Source organism: Mizuhopecten yessoensis, unplaced genomic scaffold, assembly GCF_002113885.1.
Source record: "Mizuhopecten yessoensis strain PY_sf001 unplaced genomic scaffold, ASM211388v2 scaffold2307, whole genome shotgun sequence".
NCBI classification, from domain to species: Eukaryota; Metazoa; Mollusca; class Bivalvia; order Pectinida; family Pectinidae; genus Mizuhopecten; species Mizuhopecten yessoensis.
The window spans coordinates 1,267,765-1,287,695 of record NW_018404481.1 but is presented as its reverse complement, the minus strand read 5'-3'; the positions used below and the strand labels follow the sequence as shown (position 1 = coordinate 1,287,695).

At 38.2% G+C, this 19,931-nt stretch overlaps 1 protein-coding gene across 3 annotated transcripts in view; it reads right to left on the bottom strand.

Annotated features, from left to right (window-relative positions):
* Positions 1 to 15,606: 15,606 nt before the first annotated feature.
* LOC110445486 (topoisomerase I damage affected protein 7-like) overlaps positions 15,607 to 19,931 on the bottom strand; it is a 30,488-nt gene continuing 26,163 nt past the window's right edge. For all 3 annotated transcript variants that reach the window (XM_021490143.1, XM_021490145.1, XM_021490144.1), the window contains one exon: positions 15,607 to 19,728. In XM_021490143.1, the coding sequence (XP_021345818.1) occupies positions 19,079 to 19,728 (650 nt within the window). In that variant the 3' untranslated portion in view covers positions 15,607 to 19,078. The remainder of the gene's footprint in view (positions 19,729 to 19,931) is intronic.

The window sequence follows — 19,931 nt, the reverse complement described above, 5'->3', positions numbered from 1 at the left end:
ACCCTCAATACTATGGTTATATGATCTTGAGGTGATATAGACTCTCCCATACACAGTGGTGGAGGGATCACAAAACCCTCTAATACCATGGTTAAATTATCTGGAGGCGGTATAGTTAGACCCTCCCAAACTCAGGGGTGGAAATTTCAGAGAGACCTCTAATACAGTGGTGGATGTATCAGAGAACCCTCTTATACCATGGTTACATGATCTGGAGGTGAAATAGTTAGCCCCTCCCATACACAGTGGTAGAGTTATCGGAGAGCCCTCTAATACCATGGTAAAATGATCTGGAGGCGATATAGAACCTCCCATACACAGTGTAGGCGATATCACAAAGCCCGCTAATACCATGGTTACATGATCTGGAGGCGATATAGACCCTCCCAAACACAGTGATGGAAATATCAGAGAGCCCTTAATACCATGGTTAAATTATCTGGAGATGGTAAAGTTAGACCCTCCCAAACACAGTGGTAAAGTTATCAGAGAGCCCTCTCATACCATGGTTAAATGATCTGGAGGAGATATAGTTAGACCCTCCCATACACAGTGGTGGATGTATCAGAGAACCCTCTTATACCATGGTTACATGATCTGGAGGCGATATAGACCCTCCCAAACACAGTGATGGAAATATCAGAGAGCCCTTAATACCATGGTTAAATTATCTGGAGATGGTAAAGTTAGACCCTCCCAAACACAGTGGTAAAGTTATCAGAGAGCCCTCTCATACCATGGTTAAATGATCTGGAGGTGCTATAGTAAGACGCTCCCCAACACAGTGGTGGAGGCATCAAAGAGCCCTCTAATACCGTGGTTCTAATACCATGGTTAAATGATCTGGAGGTGGTATAGTTAGACCCTCCCAAACACAGTGGTAAAGTTATCAGAGAGCCCTCTCATACCATGGTTAAATGATCTGGAGGTGGTAAAGCTATCCCCTCCCAAACACAGTGGTGGAGGTATCACAAGGCCCTCTTATACTATGGTTAAATGATCTGGAGGTGGTAAAGCTATACCCTCCCAAACACAGTGGTGGAGGCATCAAAGAGCCCTCGAATACCGTGGTTAAATGATCTGGAGGTGATATAGTTAAACCCTCCCAAACACAGTGGTGGAAATATCAGAGAGCGCTCTAATCCCATTGTTAAATGATCTGGAGGTGATATGTCTAGACCCTCCCAATACCATGGTTAAATGATCTGGAGGTGATATAGTTAAACCCTCCCAAACACAGTGGTGGAAATATCAGAGAGCCCTCTAATTCCATGGTTAAGTGATCTGGAGATAGTAAAGCTAGACCCCCCCAAACACAGTGGTAGGGTTATCAGAGAGCCCTCTAGTACCATTGTTAAATGATCTGGAGGTGGTAAAGCTAGTCCCTCCCAAACACATTGGTTGGGGTATCAGAGAGCCCTCTAATACCATATTAAAATGATTTGGTGGTGATATAGTTAGACCCTCACAAACACAGTGAGGGAGGTATCACAAAGCCCTCTAATACCATGGTTACATGATCTGGAGGTGAAATAGTTAGACCATCTTGAGGTGATATAGATTCTCCCATACACAGTGGTGGAGGTATCAGAGAGCCCTCTTATACCATGGTTAAATTATCTGGAGATGGTAAAGTTAGACCCTCCCAAACACAGTGGTGGAGTTATCAGAGAGCCCTCTAATACCATTGTTAAATGATCTAGAGATGGTAAAGCTAGACCCTCCCAAACACATTGGTTGGGGTATCAGAGAGCCCTCTAATGCCATATTAAAATGATTTGGTGGTGATATAGTTAGACCCTCACAAACACAGGGAGGGAGGTATCACAAAGCCCTCTAATACCATGGTTACATGATCTGGAGGTGAAATAGTTAGACCCTCCCATACACAGTGGTAGAGTTATCAGAGAGCACTCTAATACCATGGTTAAATGATCTGGAGGTGATATAGTTAGACCCTCCCAAACACAGTGGTAAAGTTATCCGAGAGCCCATTAATACCGTGGTTAAATGATCTGGAGGTGATATAGTTAGACCCTCCCATACACAGTGGTGGAGGTATCACAGAGCCCTCTCATACCGTGGTTATATGATCTGGAGGTGATATATCTAGACCCTCACAAACACAGTGAGGGAGGTATCACAGAACCCTGTAATACCATGGTTAAATGATTAGGAGGTGATATAGCTAGACCCTCCCATACACAGTGATGGAGGTATCACAGAGCCCTCTAATACCATTGTTAAATTATCTGGAGGTGATAAAGCTAGACCCTCCCATACACAGTGATGGAGGTATCAGAGAGCCCTCTAATACCATGGTTAAATGATCTGGAGGTGATATAGTTAGACCCTCCCAAACACAGTGGAGTTATCACAGAGCCCTCTAATACCATGGTTAAATGTTCTGGAGGTGGTAAAGCTAGACCCTCCCAAACACAGTGGTGGAGGTATCAGAGAGCCCTCTAATACTATGGTTAAATGATCTGGAGGTGATATATTTAGACCCTCCCAAACACAGAGGTAGTTATCAGAGAGCCCTCTAATACCGTGGTTAAATGTTCTGGAGGTGGTAAAGCTAGACCCTCCCAAACACAGTGGTGGAAATATCAGAGAGCCCTCTAATACCATGGTTAAGTGATCTGGAGATGGTAAAGCTAGACCCTCCCAAACACAGTGGTAGGGTTATCACAGAACCCTCTAATACCATGGTTAAGTGATCTGGAGATGATATAGTTAGACCTTCCAATACCCAGTTGTAAAGTTATCAGAGAGCCCTCTAATACCATGGTTAAATGATCTGGAGATGGTAAAGCTAGACCCCCAACACAGTGGTGGAGGTATCAGAGAGCCCTCTTATACCATGGTTAAATTATCTGGAGATGGTAAAGCTAGACCCTCCCAAATATAGTGGTGAAAATATCAAAGAGCCCTCTAATACCATGGTTAAATGATCTGGAGGTGATATAGTTAGACCCTCCAATACACAGAGGTAGAGTTATCACAGAACTCTCTAATACCATGGTTAAATGATCTGGAGGTGCTATAGTAAGACACTCCCCAACACAGTGGTGGAGGCATCAAAGAGCCCTCTAATACCGTGGTTAAATAATCTGGAGGTGATATAGTTAGACCCTCCCATACACAGTGGTGGAGGCATCACAGAGCACTCTAATACCATGATTACAGGACCTGGAGGTGATATAGTTAGACCATCCCAAACACAGTGGAGGTATCACAGAACCCTATAATACCATGGTTAAATGATCTGAAGGTGATATATCTAGACCCTCCCAAACACAGTGGTAGGGTTATCAGAGAGCCCTCTAATACCATTGTTAAATGATCTGGAGGTGGTAAAGCTATACCCTCCCAAACACAGTGGTGGAGGTATCAGAGAGTTCTCTAATACCATTGTTAAATGATCTGGAGGTGATATGTCTAGACCCTCCCAAACACAGTGGTGGAAATATCAGAGAGCGCTCTAATCCCATTGTTAAATGATCTTGAGGTGATATATCTAGACCCTCCCAAACACAGTGGTGGAGGTATCAGAGAGTCCTCTAATAACATTGTTACATGATCTGGAGGTGATATATCTAGACCCTCCCAAACACAGTGGTAGAGTTATCACAGAGCCCTTTAATACCATGGTTAAATGATCTAGAGATGGTAAAGCTAGACCCTTCCAAACACAGTGGTGGAGGTATCAGAGAGCCCTCTAATACCATGGTTAAATGATCTGGAGGTGGTAAAGCTAGACCCCCCCAAACACAGTGGTGGAGGTATCACAAGGCCCCCTTATGCTTTGGTTAAATGATCTGGAGGTGGTATAGTTAGACCCTCCCAAACACAGTGGTAAAGTTATAAGAATGCCCTCTAATACAATAGTTAAATGATCTGGAGGTGGTAAAGCTAAACCCTCCCAAACACAGTGGTAGAGATATCGCAGCGTCCTCTAATACCATGGTTAAATGATCTGGAGGTGATATAGTTAGACCCTCCCAAACACAGTGGTGGAGGCATCAAAGAGCCCTCTAATACCGTGGTTAAATGATCTTGAGGGGATATAGTTAGACCCTCCCAAACACAGTGGTGGAGGTATCAGAGAGCCCTCTAATACCTTGGTTAAATGATCTGGAGGTGATATAGTTAAACCCTCCCAAACACAGTGGTGGAAACATCAAGGAGCCCTCTAATACCGTGGTTAAATGATCTTGAGGTGATATAGTGAGACCCTCCCAAACACAGTGGTGGAGTTATCACAGAGCCCTCTAATACCATGATTACAGGATCTGGAGCTGATATAGTTAGACCATCCAAACACAGTGGAGGTATCACAGAACCCTCTAATACCATGGTTAAATGATCTGGAGGTGATATATCTAGACCCTCCCAAACACAGTGGTGGAGGTATCACAGAGCCCTCTAATACCATGGTTAAATGATCTGGAGGTGATATATCTAGACCCTCCCAAACACAGTGGTGGAGGTATCAAAGAGTCCTCTAATACCATTGTTAAATGATCTAGAGATGGTAAAGCTAGACCCTCCCAAACACAGTGGTGGAGGTATTAGAGAGCCCTCTAATACCATGGTTAAATGATCTGGAGGTGGTTAAGCTAGACCCTCCCAAACACAGTGGTGGAGGTATCACAAGGCCCTCTTATACTATGGTTAAATGATCTGGAGGTGGTATAGTTAGACCCTCCCAAACACAGTGGTAAAGTTATAAGAATGCCCTCTAATACCATAGTTAAATGATCTGGAGGTGGTAAAGCTAGACCCTCCCAAACACAGTGGTGGAGGTTATCACAGAACCCTCTAATACCATGGTTAAATGATCTGCAGGTGGTATAGTTAGACACCACAGAACCCTCTAATACCATGGTTAAATGATATTGAGGTGCTACAGTTAGCCCCTCCCAAACACAGTGGTAAAGTTATCAGAGAGCCCTCTAATACCATTGTTATATGATCTAGAGATGGTAAAGCTAGACCCTCCCGAACACGGTGGTAGAGGTATCACAGAACCCTCTAATACCATGGTTAAATGATTTGGAGGTGATATAGTTAGACCCTTCAATGCACAGTGGTAGAGTTATCACAGAACCCTTTTATACCATGGTTGAATGATCTGGAGGTGATATAGTTAAACCCTCCCAAACACAGTGGTGGAGGTATCAGAGAGCCCTCTAATACCATGGATAAATGATATTGAGGTGCTACAGTTAGACCCTCCCAAACGCAGTGGTAAAGTTATCAGAGAGCCCCCTAATACAATAGTTAAATGATCTGGAGGTGGTAAATCTAAACCCACCCAAACACAGTGGTAGAGATATCGCAGCGTCCTCTAATACCATGGTTAAATGATTTGTCGGTGATATTGTTAGACCCTCCAATACCCAGTAGTAGAGTTATCAGAGAGCCCTCTAATGCCATGGTTACATGATCTGGAGGTGATATAGACCCTCCCAAACACAGTGATGGATGCATCACAAAGCCCTCTAATACCATGGTTAAATCATCTGGAGGTTGTTAAGCTAGACCCTCCCAAACACAGTGGAGGTATCACGGAACCCTCTAATACCGTGGTTAACTTATCTGGAGGTGATATAGTTTGACCCTCCCAAACACAGTGGTGGAGGCATCCCAGAGCCCTTTAATACCATGGTTAAATGATCTAGAGATGGTAAAGCGAGACCCTCCCAAACACAGTGGTGGACGTATCACAGAGCCCTCTAATAAGTTATCAGAGAGCCCTTTAATACCATGGTAAAATGATTTGGTGGTTATATAGTTAGACCCTCCCAAACACGGTGGTAGAGGTATCACCGAACCCTCTAATACCATGGTTAAATGATCTGGAGGAGATTTATACAGACCCTCCCAAACAAAGTGGTAGAGTTATCATAGAGCCCTGTTAAATGATCTGGAGGTGATATATTTAGACCCTCCCATACACAGTGGTGGAGGCATCACAGAGCACTCTAATACCATGATTACAGGACCTGGAGGTGATATAGTTAGACCATCCCAAACACAGTGGTGGAGGTATTTATACCATGGTTGAATGATCTGGATGTGATATAGTTAAACCCTCCCAAACACAGAGGTGGAGGCATCAAAGAGCCCTCTAATACCGTGGTTACATGATCTGGAGGTGATATAGAACCTTCAATACACAGTGTAGGCGATATCACAAAGCCCTCTGATACCATGGTTACATGATCTGGAGATGATAAAGAACCTCCTATACACAGTGTAGGCGATATCACAAAGCTCTCTAATACCATGGTTACATGATCTGGAGGATACCATGGTTAAATGATCTGGAAGTGGTAAAGTTAGACCCTCCCAAAGACATTGGTGGAGGTATCAGAGAGACCTCTAATACCATGGTTAAATGATTTGTCGGTGATATTGTTAGACCCTCCAATACCCAGTAGTAGAGTTATCAGAGAGCCCTCTAATACAATGGTTACATGTTTGGAGGTGGTAAAGCTAGACCCTCCTAAACACAGTGGTGGAGGTATCACAAGGCCCACTTATGCTTTGGTTAAATGATCTGGAGGTGGTACAGCTAGACCCTCCCAAACACAGTGGGGGAGGTATCAGAGAGTCCTCTAATAAGATTGTTACATGATCTGGAGGTGATATAGCTAGACCCTCCCAAACACAGTGGGGGAGGTATCAGAGAGTCCTCTAATAACATTGTTACATGATCTGGAGGTGATATAGAACATTCAATACTATGGTTAAATGATCTGGAGGTGATATATCTAGACCCTCCCAAACACAGTTGTGGAGGTATCAGAGAGGCCTCTAATAACATTGTTACATGATCTGGAGGTGATATAGAACCTCCCATACACAGTGTAGGCGATTTCACAAAGCCCTCTAATACCATGGTTAAATCATCTGGAGGTTGTTAAGCTAGACCCTCCCAAACACAGCGGTGGAAATATCAGAGAGCGCTCTAATCCCATTGTTAAATGATCTGGAGGTGAGATATCTAGACCCTCCCGAACACAGTGGTGGAGGTATCAAAGAGTCCTCTAATACCATTGTTAAATGATCTTGAGGTGATATATCTAGACCCTCCCAAACACAGTGGGGGAGGTATCAGAGAGTCCTCTAATAAGATTGTTACATGATCTGGAGGTGATATAGCTAGACCCTCCCAAACACAGTGGGGGAGGTATCAGAGAGTCCTCTAATAAGATTGTTACATGATCTGGAGGTGATATAGACCCTCCCAAACACAGTGATGGATGCATCAGAGAGCCCTCTAATACCATGGCTAAATGATCTGGAGGTGATATAGACCCTCCCAAACACAGTGATGGATGCATCAGAGAGCCCTCTAATACCATGGATAAATGATATTGAGGTGCTACAGTTAGACCCTCCCAAACGCAGTGGTGCAGGTATCACAGAGCCCTCTAATATCATGGTTAAATTACCTGGAGGTGATATAGTTAGACCATCCCAAACACAGTGGTGGAGGTATTTATACCATGGTTGAATGATCTGGATGTGATATAGTTAAACCCTCCCAAACACAGTGGTAGAGATATCGCAGCGTCCTCTAATACCATGGTTAAATGATTTGGAGGTGATATAGAACCTCCCATACACAGTGATGGATGTATCAGAGAGCCATCTAATACCATGGTTAAATGATTTGGAGGTGATATAGTTAGACCATCCCAAACACAGTGGTGGAGGTATCACAAGGCCCACTTATGCTTTGGTTAAATGATCTGGAGGTGGTACAGCTAGACCCTCCCAAACACAGTGGAGGTATCACGGAACCCTCTAATACCGTGGTTAACTTATCTGGAGGTGATATAGTTTGACCCTCCCAAACACAGTGGTGGGGTTATCAGAGAGCCCTCTAATACCATTGTTAAATGATCTAGAGATGGTAAAGCGAGACCCTCCCAAACACAGTGGTGGAGGCATCAAAGAGCCCTCTAATTCCGTGGTTAAATGATCTGGAGGTGGTACCAAACACAGTGGTAAAGTTATAAGAATGCCCTCTAATACCATAGTGGTGGAAATATCAGAGAGCCCTCTAATACAATGGTTACATGTTTGGAGGTGAGATAGTTAGACCCTCCCAAACACATTGGTGGAGGTATCAGAGAGCCCTCTAATACGATGGTTAAATGATCTGGAGGTGATTTATCTAGACCCTCCCAAACAAAGTGGTAGAGTTATCAGAGAGCCCTCTAACACCATGGTTAAATGATCTTGAGGTGATATAGTTAGACCCTCCCAAACGCAGTGGTGCAGGTATCACAGAGCCCTCTAATACCATGGTTAAATGATCTGGAGGTGATATAGTTAGACACTCCCATACACAGTGTGGTGGAGGTATCAGAGAGGCCTCTAATACCATGGTTAAATGATCTGGAGGTGATATAGAACCTTCAATACACAGTATAGGCGATATCACAAAGCCCTCTAATACCATAGTTACATGAACTGGAGGCGATATAGAACCTCCCATACACAGTGTAGGCGATATCACAAAGCCCTCTAATACCATGGTTACATGATCTGGAGGTGATATAGACCCTCCCAAGCACAGTGATGGATGCATCAGAGAGCCCTCTAATACCATGGTTAAATGATCTGGAGGTGATATAGAACCTCCCATACACCGTGTAGGTGATATCACAAAACCCTCTAATACCATGGTTAAATGATCTGGAGGTGATATAGTTAGACCCTCCCAAATACAGTGGTGGAGGTATCACAGAGACCTCTAATATCATGGTTAAATTATCTGGAGGTGATATAGTTAGACCCTCCCAAACACAGTGGTAAAGTTATCAGAGAGCCCATTAATACCATGGTTAAATGATCTGGAGGCGGTATAGTTAGACCCTCCCAAACACAGGGGTGGAAATATCAGAGAGACCTCTAATACCATGGTTATATGATCTGGAGGTGATATAGTTAGACCCTCCCAAACACAGTGGTGGAGGTATCACAAGGCCCACTTATGCTTTGGTTAAATGATCTGGAGGTGGTATAGTTAGACCCTCCCAAACACAGGGGTGGAGTTATCAGAGAGCCCTCTAATACCATGGTTAAATGATCTGTAGGTGATATAGTTAGACCCTCCCAAACACAGTGGTGGAGGTATCACAGAGCCCTCTAATACCGTGGTTAAATTAGNCCCTCTTATACAATGGTTAAATAATCTGGAGGTGATATAGTTAGACTCTCCCAAACACAGTGGTAGAGTTATAAGAGAAGCATCTAATACCGTGGTTAAATGATCTGGAGGTGATATGGTTAGACCTTCCCAAACACAGTGGTGGAGTTATCGAAGTGGTTAAATAATCAGGTGGTGATATTAGTTTGTGTTATGTTGTTGGGGCTAGAAGATAGGCTGGTGATTTTCGTCACTACAACAAGAAACACGTTATTCAATTATCGTTCATAGGAAGGTAATTGGAAATAATAGGATATTGACTTGCTAACAAATTATCCTATTACAATAGTAATAGTAATAGTATAATGGTTATAGATACATTATGCGAAAAATTAATTACAATGCATCACACACCTTTTTCGAATTTTTCGGGCTCATCAGTGTCCAAATAGGCCTACAACTGTTAAAACAGAAGGCAATGTGCATAAAACCCCTTAATTTATGAATTAAAAAAATACAAGTGTAATGGTTAATTTCATATTGAATAATTTGTAAAGTGTGTATATTATGAAGCATGCCACTACTCAAAATAGATAACTGTGACCATCAAGGCTACTGCAAACCTCGGGACTAAAAGATTCCTCTGAACATTTTTGTTTCGATTTGAAACACGTTTTGATGTAGTGATCGATATAAATTCCATCGGTTAGAACAAATTCTAGAGAACAAACTGTATGAATAATAATATATATTCACGAATCCACAAAAACAAACACTCAATTTTCTTTTTCTCGTTGTTTAAAATGAATTCATCTTTTCGAAAGGTGCAATGCTTGCTGACACTTTGATAGTAATATGTGTGTATGTTTGAATGGTTTTAGGTCCCCTTCACTACCGACTTGTTGAGTTATCAAGCAGACGAAGAAAAGATGGGAAAATGAGTAGAAGGAATAAACTATTTAGTGAAGGAAAAGAAAAGGATTATAGGGATACTAAAAAAATTATCTTCACAGAAATTTATGTTATATTAAACCATGAACAGGTGTTTTTTCGGTACGTTATCAAAAGTGCATTTTAGCTTCCGTTAATAAATTGAACAAACATGGCGTGTTGAACAATGGAAAATGGTTGTAGGACAATGACACGTTTATTACTACAGTGTTTTAAACGCTTTCCCAGGCAAAATGTTGATATTTAAAAAAAATCCAGCAACCAGAATTTAATTATATTGTCCTAGGATGTTAGACAATGGACATTGGGCCCTTGCAAATATCCAATAGTGAATATAGAAATCATTAAATCTATTTTGACATAGGACAATGGATATAAGGCATAAGGGATTGTCCCAATAAATGTCCAATGGACGTTACAAATGTGAAGAGGCAGAGTTTGAATTTGCATTTACCTCAGTTTCTTTTAGTACCTACAGGGTTGCCGAAAATCTACTATCAGCATTCATTCATCAGCATGTTGAACTGATTCATTGGTCCGACAAGGAGATATAAGGTAAGATAAATCCCTACTGTGATAATTCGGGTTAGATAACCAGTTGATATACATAGAGAACATCGCTGAATTTGAAAAATTTTGAGAAACAAAACAGAAATTATATGCATTTTTACATGCAGATAATATTCGTAATATTTAGTTTTCTTTACTGAAAGTAAATTAAGGTGGTAGTGTTAAATCAGTAACAGAAACACCACCAGGAAACTGGAAACTAGTAAATCAACAAAAAGAAAAGAAAAAAATAGCAACACTTTCAGCAACTACAAAGCATACAGAAATCTAGCCAATTGAAGGGATCCGAAACTAAAAACTGTTTATTGAAATTAAAACCTATTAATAAATCAAACAAATTACCCCGTAGGTAAACGACGGTGACATTGAAATAATGTAATGAAAATATTTCTGCACAAGACCATGCTATTTGAACGAGAGGGAGCATAGGTTTCCCTTTAACTCAACGTCGCATAATTAATCACTCTGGCTAATAGTTTGTCATGCATAGTCCGACGTAAAAATAAAGTTTGTCGGTTGCTATCGACATTACTAACTTTCCAGTTATCGACATCAATTTGTCCTGAAATTCGAATGAAAGATAATCCTTTTTGTAAAACCAGTAGCTGCAGGAAAACGTGAGTATGCCTCACGTTGCACACATGAAATGTAATAATTAGTGCGGAACTTTGAAAAAAAAAATCACGTGTTTATACACATGCGGTTCTACCGCACGTTTTCGGGACGGAGGTGGCGTGTCTGCCGTGGTAGTACACGTGCCTTAGACTTGTACACGTTTGACTACTTGAAACACGGGTTGCTAAATTGTATAATATTTGCTTTACATACGTGACTTCTTGTTACACACTTACGTGTCCCTGACAGAAATTAAAAATAAAAGATCTTCACCTAGGCATTGACTTCAAATGTGTAATCTCTCAGATCTTGCCCATAACGTTATTAGGTAAGTGTTTACTTTGAATATAACTAATTGATATCATAGCGAAATTAATTAACAGTTGTATGACCAAGGAAATGCACGAAATGCAATATTTTCTACACAGGAGATATGGAGATATGGAGTTGTTGTGATATCAAACAGTGACTTATTCAAACTTATCAGAAAACAGGCATTATGTAAGAACTTTAAGAACTGTAGTCAGTACAAATGTGCGTAATAAATCATACGTTTATGTGTTTACACAATTAGTTGTGACGTTGCAACAATTATTGCTACGTTACTGTTTTTCTCTAGTGCTTTAGCTTATTTTATGTATAATATTAGTAGCATTTATATTGGTATATAGCAATTTTATAGGGACGATGTACTGGATAGGAGATATAGGCATTGTGTTATTTTATTAGAAAAATTGAATTTAATTTTTTTGTATTGGTCATTTGTAACCGACGTTAGTTTCATATAAACTTCTAATAACGGCCATATAAGACAACTTTGACTATACTGTAAATATATTCAAATGTTTAAAGTGAAATTATTCCATGAATTCAATCCTCGATGACAAAGAACTGTGGTTTTTTTTGCATATATTATGTGATATATATATATAGAAAAAATAAGATTAACGACAGACTAAAAAACTAGCTGCTTTCACCCTTCACAGGACTCTTCAGGTTTATTCAAAAGAACAACGTCGTGACGTCACAATTACATGTCATCACACTAAAATAGTAACGTGACGTCACGAAGTACACAAGATTGGTGGACAATTTAGCGTAAAATTTCACCGTGGCCTGTTGAGACTTGGTTTTAATATTTTGATTAATGGTCTTCTTTCGTTTCGTTTCTTATATATATATATATATATATACAGTTACAATTTAAGCAAATCAAACCAATATTTTATTGTACTGAGAAAAAGCTTATGTTTTCCATTCCTTGAAACTTTAAAACAAGATGAACACCAATATCAGGTTGTTTTATCTTGTTTTAAAATGTTATGTTTCATAGCTAGCTAGCTGACTTGAGTTTAGGGTGTTGATTTCATAGGGGGAAATTTAAGTCATGAAAATGTTTTATCTTCATTGGGAATCTTGAATTGTGTTTTAAGGATCATCGTATCACTGCCAAAACTGTATTTCTGAATAGAAGATTATACCTTGTGGAACCTTTATGCAAATTGGTAAAGATGAAATAAACAAAAAATAATCAATAACAGTTTTCTGAGTGTAAAAAATCGGCAGACCAGTGTCCGTATCACGGAAAATGTTCTCGTGCTTAAGCATAAAATATGTGCCAAATTCTACGTTTTTTGTAACTGACTTAAATTCATGTCACGTGGTCAAAAAGCCAAGTGTAATCATCGAAAATGGTATTCGGCCCAACGCCTCTACAAAATTGCTCCAGATTATTGACAAAATGTAATTGATATATCACCGGATAATAAATTGGGCTTGAGTACAGAAGATGAGTTTGAGCATGAGAACGGCTTCGTGAAAACGATTCTTGATTCGAACCCTGGAACTATTATCATTATAATAACGCTCCTACTCCAACTGAGCTACCTGGACTTACAGTTATAGCAAAAATGGGAGGTTACCGTATGTACGAAAAACTACAATGGAGCTGTCTAGTGTTTCTTTTCTGCAGAAGGAAAGTAATCATCCAATGTACTAAAATAACATCAATGTTTATAATTACATTTATCTTTATCTCATATATAAGACTGGCCTTAGTTTTCTAACGGGATTTTCTGAATGCAACATTATCTGTGTTTGTAAGTATGGTTCAATGAATGTTTCAGTTGAAAAAAGTGCCAATTATCCTGATATATATTTGCTGATTTTATCTGTTCTTTAAGTCAATATATTTATGATTAATGCGCACTATAAGCGCTTGGTGAAAGTAACTAGGAACTTCCCCCCGAAATTCACAACACCGAGTTTGTTTTTGGGTAAACATATCTTGACCAGTAAACAACCAAGTCATTGTTTGCCACATGATAAGCTTTAAAATGTGTTAAAACCCTTAACATTCGTCATCCTGACTTGTTACAAACTATGACATCTTAAAATGTGTCATGCTACATTTGTCTTGGATTATTGGAGACATGCAGCTGAACAAAGCTAAGTAATAGGTAACCAATTGTTAAGGACACTTTCAAGTGTGAATAAAACAAAATCGTGAACATCTGAAATTTTGTCTCTGCTTTGATTTGTTGAAACAGAGAAATAAAATTATGTGTTTAAGAATTCATTTTTTCGAGCTGTTCGAAAATCTACTTACGTGTGATGTATGGCAATAACATTACAATGATGTGTTTTTAGGATTTAATAATCAAAAGCACTTGCATTTTGTCATAACACCTAGTGTCACCATCATCATTTTGCCTGTTTGAAATATCGTTCCCATCGTTTTATGGGTCATCATTGGGTAACATGTGTTGAGGCCAGCATGTGCTTTTCATACATTCTATCTTGTGAATTATGTTTGTCTGATTTTGATTTGTAACTTTTTGACCCCTAGCACAATCCATGAAACCAAGAAGGACGTAAAAACTGTATGATACGGTGCAACTTGTTTACTATGTGTATGTCAACATGGCAATTTTTTGTATCATAACATTTGTATTTGTTTATATTTTTTATTTTATTTTTACATACCTTTAATATTGTGTGTATTATAATATGTGTATTATGTGTATGCTGTCTATTTCAAAATAGGAAATATGTGTTTTCCAACACGGATGGTATGTGCTTGTTTCAACATGCGTTTGATGTTTGTTTAAAACATATATTATAATTATGTACAATGTATATTTTGATTAATTAAAAATTATTTTTTTTTCTTTTATTCAAATACATTGTATGTATAGTTTAACATTATGAATAATGCTTGTTTTAACCTGTGTATGCAATTTTACACATTTTATTTTGTTGTGTATTATGTCTATTTATCATAATATGTATCAAGTGTATTTTAGATTGTATATTAAGTTTATTTTGTCCGTTTTTGACAGATGTAATTTATGTATTTTAACAAATATATGCTGCGTTTGAATGGTTTTACCACTAAAAAAAAAGACACTTAATCGTCCACAGAGTTACCAATGGCCAACATATGGATACGTTCATCTCTGTTTGGATCAAAAGGTGCTGCGCAGGTAGATTTGTGCTAAGTAGAAGTTACAACTTTACTTCATCTTCAATAAAGTCGTCCTAAGTGTGTGTCATTTACAGATCTTATATAGTTAGAGAAATGAAATATATGCATTATGAATGTAGATATGACAACGGGTTAGTTGCGATAAAAATTACAGAAATTGAGAAGGGAAACGTGTTTTTAAAGTTTGCTTTAAAGAAAGTATGATGAAATTATCTGTCAAGTATCCACATTTATCTATTTTTGTCAAGTATCCACATTTATCTATTTTTGTCAAGTATCCACATTTATCTATTTTTGTCAAGTAACCACATTTATCTATTTTTGTCAAGTATCCACATTTATCTATTTTTGTCAAGTATCCACATTTATAAAATTTCATAATAATTTAAATGTGCAGATACTTTCTTCAATGAAGAACATGTGATTTTAATTCGCCGAAGCATTATTATGCATATATAAATATAAATATGTTTAGCAAGTCATCATGTAGATCCGTCGTTAGCCCATCATTGTACACAAAATGGGAGTCGATATCATGCTTAGCAAGGTACGTCAAACGAGGCAAGACAAGTTATAAAGAAGGGTCTTCGAACCTCAGGTATCTGACTCGCATTAAAGGGTATGTGTGTTTGTTCTTCTATATTCATTCTATACTGATATTATATGTATAGTAGACCCCACCTGCAAATCAATGCAGATATAACTGTGGTCGAACAATGCAAAACAATGTCATCTAACAAGGCAAGGGAGAAAACTCTCACAGAAGACCAGAAACAGAATATGAAAAGATAAAAAGTGTTTTTATTTTCCAAATGAATAGTTGTAACAAACACATTTTTTAAAAATAAATCCTGTACAATCATGAACAGCGTTACAATTTAAAAATAAGTCTTATAGCCATAATTATATTTTAGAACATGTTATATCTAAAATATTGCAAGTAGAAAAAGGTTTTATTTAAACGTTTATTACTATCTTGCTCAGCGAGAATTCGTGAATAGATGAGCAGACTCTACTGTTAGATTTTCCCCTTTGTGTTGACGCTATCGCACATTTCAACAAGTCACTTATAACGCGTCAAATAAACGTTATAATGTTAACGAATTGAAAATCACGAAGAATTTCTATGCTCCGAATACGTTAACTCACTTCCTAAAGACGTGAGCAAGACGTACGATTTTAGGAGACAACTTTACAATATTACGCAGTTTGCTTGTGTTTAATAACGCATTGTTATGAACCTTGCGAAATAATTTGTCAATACTTAAAGACTGCCCAACAAAGATTTCAAATTTGGTAAACCCCTAATTATCTACATCGATTTATATATTATGTTTAGTATATCGTTTCAAAGGTTTGACTATGTTTAGTTTGTACCCAGATACCCAGTTTTATATATTTATCAGAAAGCTACACGGTTTACTGTTCCAAAATGGCCAAGCTCCTTTAATGAGACTGTTTAAAATTACAAAAGGTAGATGATTTCTTTTTATAAGGATGCAAATATAAAAAGGATATCCTAAATCAGCCAACACTATTTTGAAGTTGTTTTATTTTCCAGTCGATTTTTAAGAAGACAGGAATGGCCATTTTATTAACAACACGACTTATTCAAGTATTCCTTCTGCCCCTCGACTCAGCATTCTTTACTGGGAACAAAAGTGTCTGCCATTCCGAGGCTCCAATTTTTTTGTTAAAATTGTACAAAAATAACTTTTATAGTACATTCTTTCGGAAGAAGTTATGATAGATAACAAACGAATGGACTGATTAAGATCCTGAAAAGAAAGTTCAATTGCAAAGCAATCCTTAACAAGCGAAACGTTGAATATTTACAAAGGAATATCCTTCATATGGTCTGGAAAACCCACTGCCTACCGGCTGCCGAAATCATTTAGGCACAAATTTGACGAAGGCTTGTTTAAATGTGAAAATATATCAGACAACGAAATATCGAGATAAATGAATTCCATTGTGTAAGAAAATGTAAATGTCGATTTTGTCTCTAACAAAATACAGACGTATTAACATTAATATCAACAATAAATCAATTGTATCACAGACGTTTAACAGTATAACAAGACTAATGTTATATACAACCTTATATTCATTAAAAATAACTCATATGCTATGACAATATATAAGTAGACACTATACACAAGCACATGTACAATGATTCACTTCACACAAAAAAACATTAAGGTTCCCTGTACCACTGCTAAAATGAAATTTTTGATTGGGAACATTTTACCTGCTTGAAAAATTGCTAATAAATTATTTATGAAAAAAGCCTACCTTACAAAACAAACAAGGATGTAATCCAATAAACAATCAGCAACGGGGCCGTACTAATATTCGAACCATAGATCTCCGGTCGCAATACAATCGTTCCATCAAATTGTGCTACTTTGTATAGCTGTAATTATCTGGCCCATTTCCATAACAATTATATGCAAACATAAATTAATTAAGCGGGGGTCACTCAACTTAGGAAAAAACCCTAAAATAGAATTTTCCATTGTTATTATTTCACTACACAAGACAGCAACTACCAGACTAAATCACTCTCTACACCCTGATATTAAAAAAACAATTTCCGGTTTAGTGAATCTATATATCTTGTTCAATTAATTAAGAAAGTACTATATTTCCTAAGGTAAAATTTAAGTGTCCGTATCAACTATTCATCAATACAATCGTTCTAACCAAATGTGCAACATTGTTCAACTGTAAATATCTGGCACAGTTCCATAACAATTACATAACAATTATATTCATAAGAAAATTAAGTGGAGGTCACTCAACTTAGGAAAAAAACTAAAATAGAACTCTCCAGTGTTTTGCCTGCAGTTGGATAGGAATCCTTGAGTCTTGAATCAATATTTATTCAACTTTTATTATGACTTTATTTGAGTTCTTATTTCACTACACAAGACAGCAATTACCAGACTAAATCACTCTCTACACCCTGATATTAAAGAAACAATTTCCGGTTTAGTGAATCTATATATCCTGTTCAATTAATTAAGGAGGTAATATATATTGTTTAAGGTTAAATTTAAGTGTACATCAAACTGAAAGGTTTTAAAAAATCAAGGTAAAAAGAAGTTATATATAGAAATAAATATAACATAAACTGATAAGGCAAACCCCCCTACCCCACACCAACCCCAACTCATCCCATCAGCAAATATTTTTTTCACTGTAGCATAGGAATGCTATGATAAACACATGGAAGTTATAATCACACGTCTAACAAAATACAACTGACTGCCCATCCCTTGGCATTTTAGACCACACTTACTGGATATGTACTTTGCAGTTACGTACCAATCATATATTTTCCCAATACGATGACATTCCACTGAAATTTCATATAGGTATATTTTTATATTTCAACGTCAGTGTTACAAAGCGGAAACGTACTGCATTGATATTAAATCGATGATCAAATACAAATAAATATAAATAAATGTTGAACAAGAAATCAATATAAAAATCCCGCTGTCAGTATACAGTCGAGAATCATTAATCGATATAAGTTTTGTGTTTCATATCTTTTCAATTAAGCTAACTTTGATAGAAAAAGGTAAGGAACTGATATTTTTCTGTTATTTTCTCTCATTTACATCATATTCATAAGCGCTTTCACTCATTTGCACTGTGATCGTAAGGAAAATGACGTTAATTTGTCACTATTTTACTTCAAATTGTGGAAGTCCATGCCTTTTTGTAAACGATTTCTTCAAATTGTATATATATATATATTGATATATGCCAAAATCGTCAATGTTCGGTGGAAATTAGATAGATTTTTGTTTGTAAATAATTACAAAAAACACAATGCATCTTCAGCACACACGCAGATAGGGATAACTTAGCCAAGAGAGATATAGGACTAGTAGTTATAGCGCCTGATAAGGCAGCTCCTGCAAATTTTTCAAAATTAAAATAAGAAAAGTGCATACAATGCATGTAAACCCTCATTAATCAATATATACATTTGTAAACAAAGTTACTACTGCGCACTGTACAATAAAAAGGTATCAAGAATACGCAATTACCACACCCTTCAGTTACTCCTGGAACCGTATTCATGAGAACATATTCTCATGCTCAAACTCAGATTCTCTGCCTGAGCCCATTGCCTTGTTCCGATGGTAAATTGCTAAATTTTTATATTTACTCATTGATTTATAGGAACTTCGGAGATATTCGAACAATTCAATTTCCATAACCGATTTGAGTCTTTCTATCAATTGAAGTACCAATAACCTGTCCGGTCATTCCTCATATCTCGGTGGTGGAGAACGTAATTCTTCTCTATTGTCTTCAACTGGTTTCACTGCGATACGTGTGGTATGTTGAGAAGTTCTTTGCTGATTACGTCGATTACCTCCCCTTGTTCCATGCACGGATGGAAGCAATCGGTTTGTTCTTTGTGACGTCTCTATCGGAGGCGGAGGGACGGGGCTTCCGGGGTAAGGCGGGGGTTCGTACGACTTAGAGTCGTACGCTGGAGGCTTCAAGATGAGTTCGGATTGCCCCTGGCCGGGGACGAACAGTGTGTTATACGACGGAGGTTGAACCATGATACCTGTGAATTCCGTCAGGGAATTTCTACCGCCTCGGCCATTCCTTCGTGTCTGACCTGTATGGGAAACATCCAAGACTGTGACTGTGGTATTTCCGCCATTCCCGGACTGTCGGTGTCCTTGACGCCGAGATGTCCTTGAGGAAGGTTCTTGGCTGTTGTTCGCTTCATTAGCGTGTCGTCTGCCGTTTCCCGCCTTTTGTTTACGTCTCTCCCTACACCGCATGACCCATCGAATTACACCCAGTGATACACAGAATCCGCCGAAAGCGACTATGACCCCAACGATGATAGTTTTCAAGCTTGTGTCATCTAAAACACTGTCGTCTTTTGCCAGATCTGGTGAAGAAAAACGAGAAATCGATCGGACACAAGTTTAAAACGAAAGTGTGAGTCTGACCGTAGTATATCGGAGGATTCAGGTTCTTGAAAGGTCTTATTGAATCAATATTACAGGGAAATTCAATTCAAAGGCATATTCAGTGAAGTAGCAAATGAATTTTAAAGACCATTAAGACTCCCTGCCCCACTGCACTCCTATA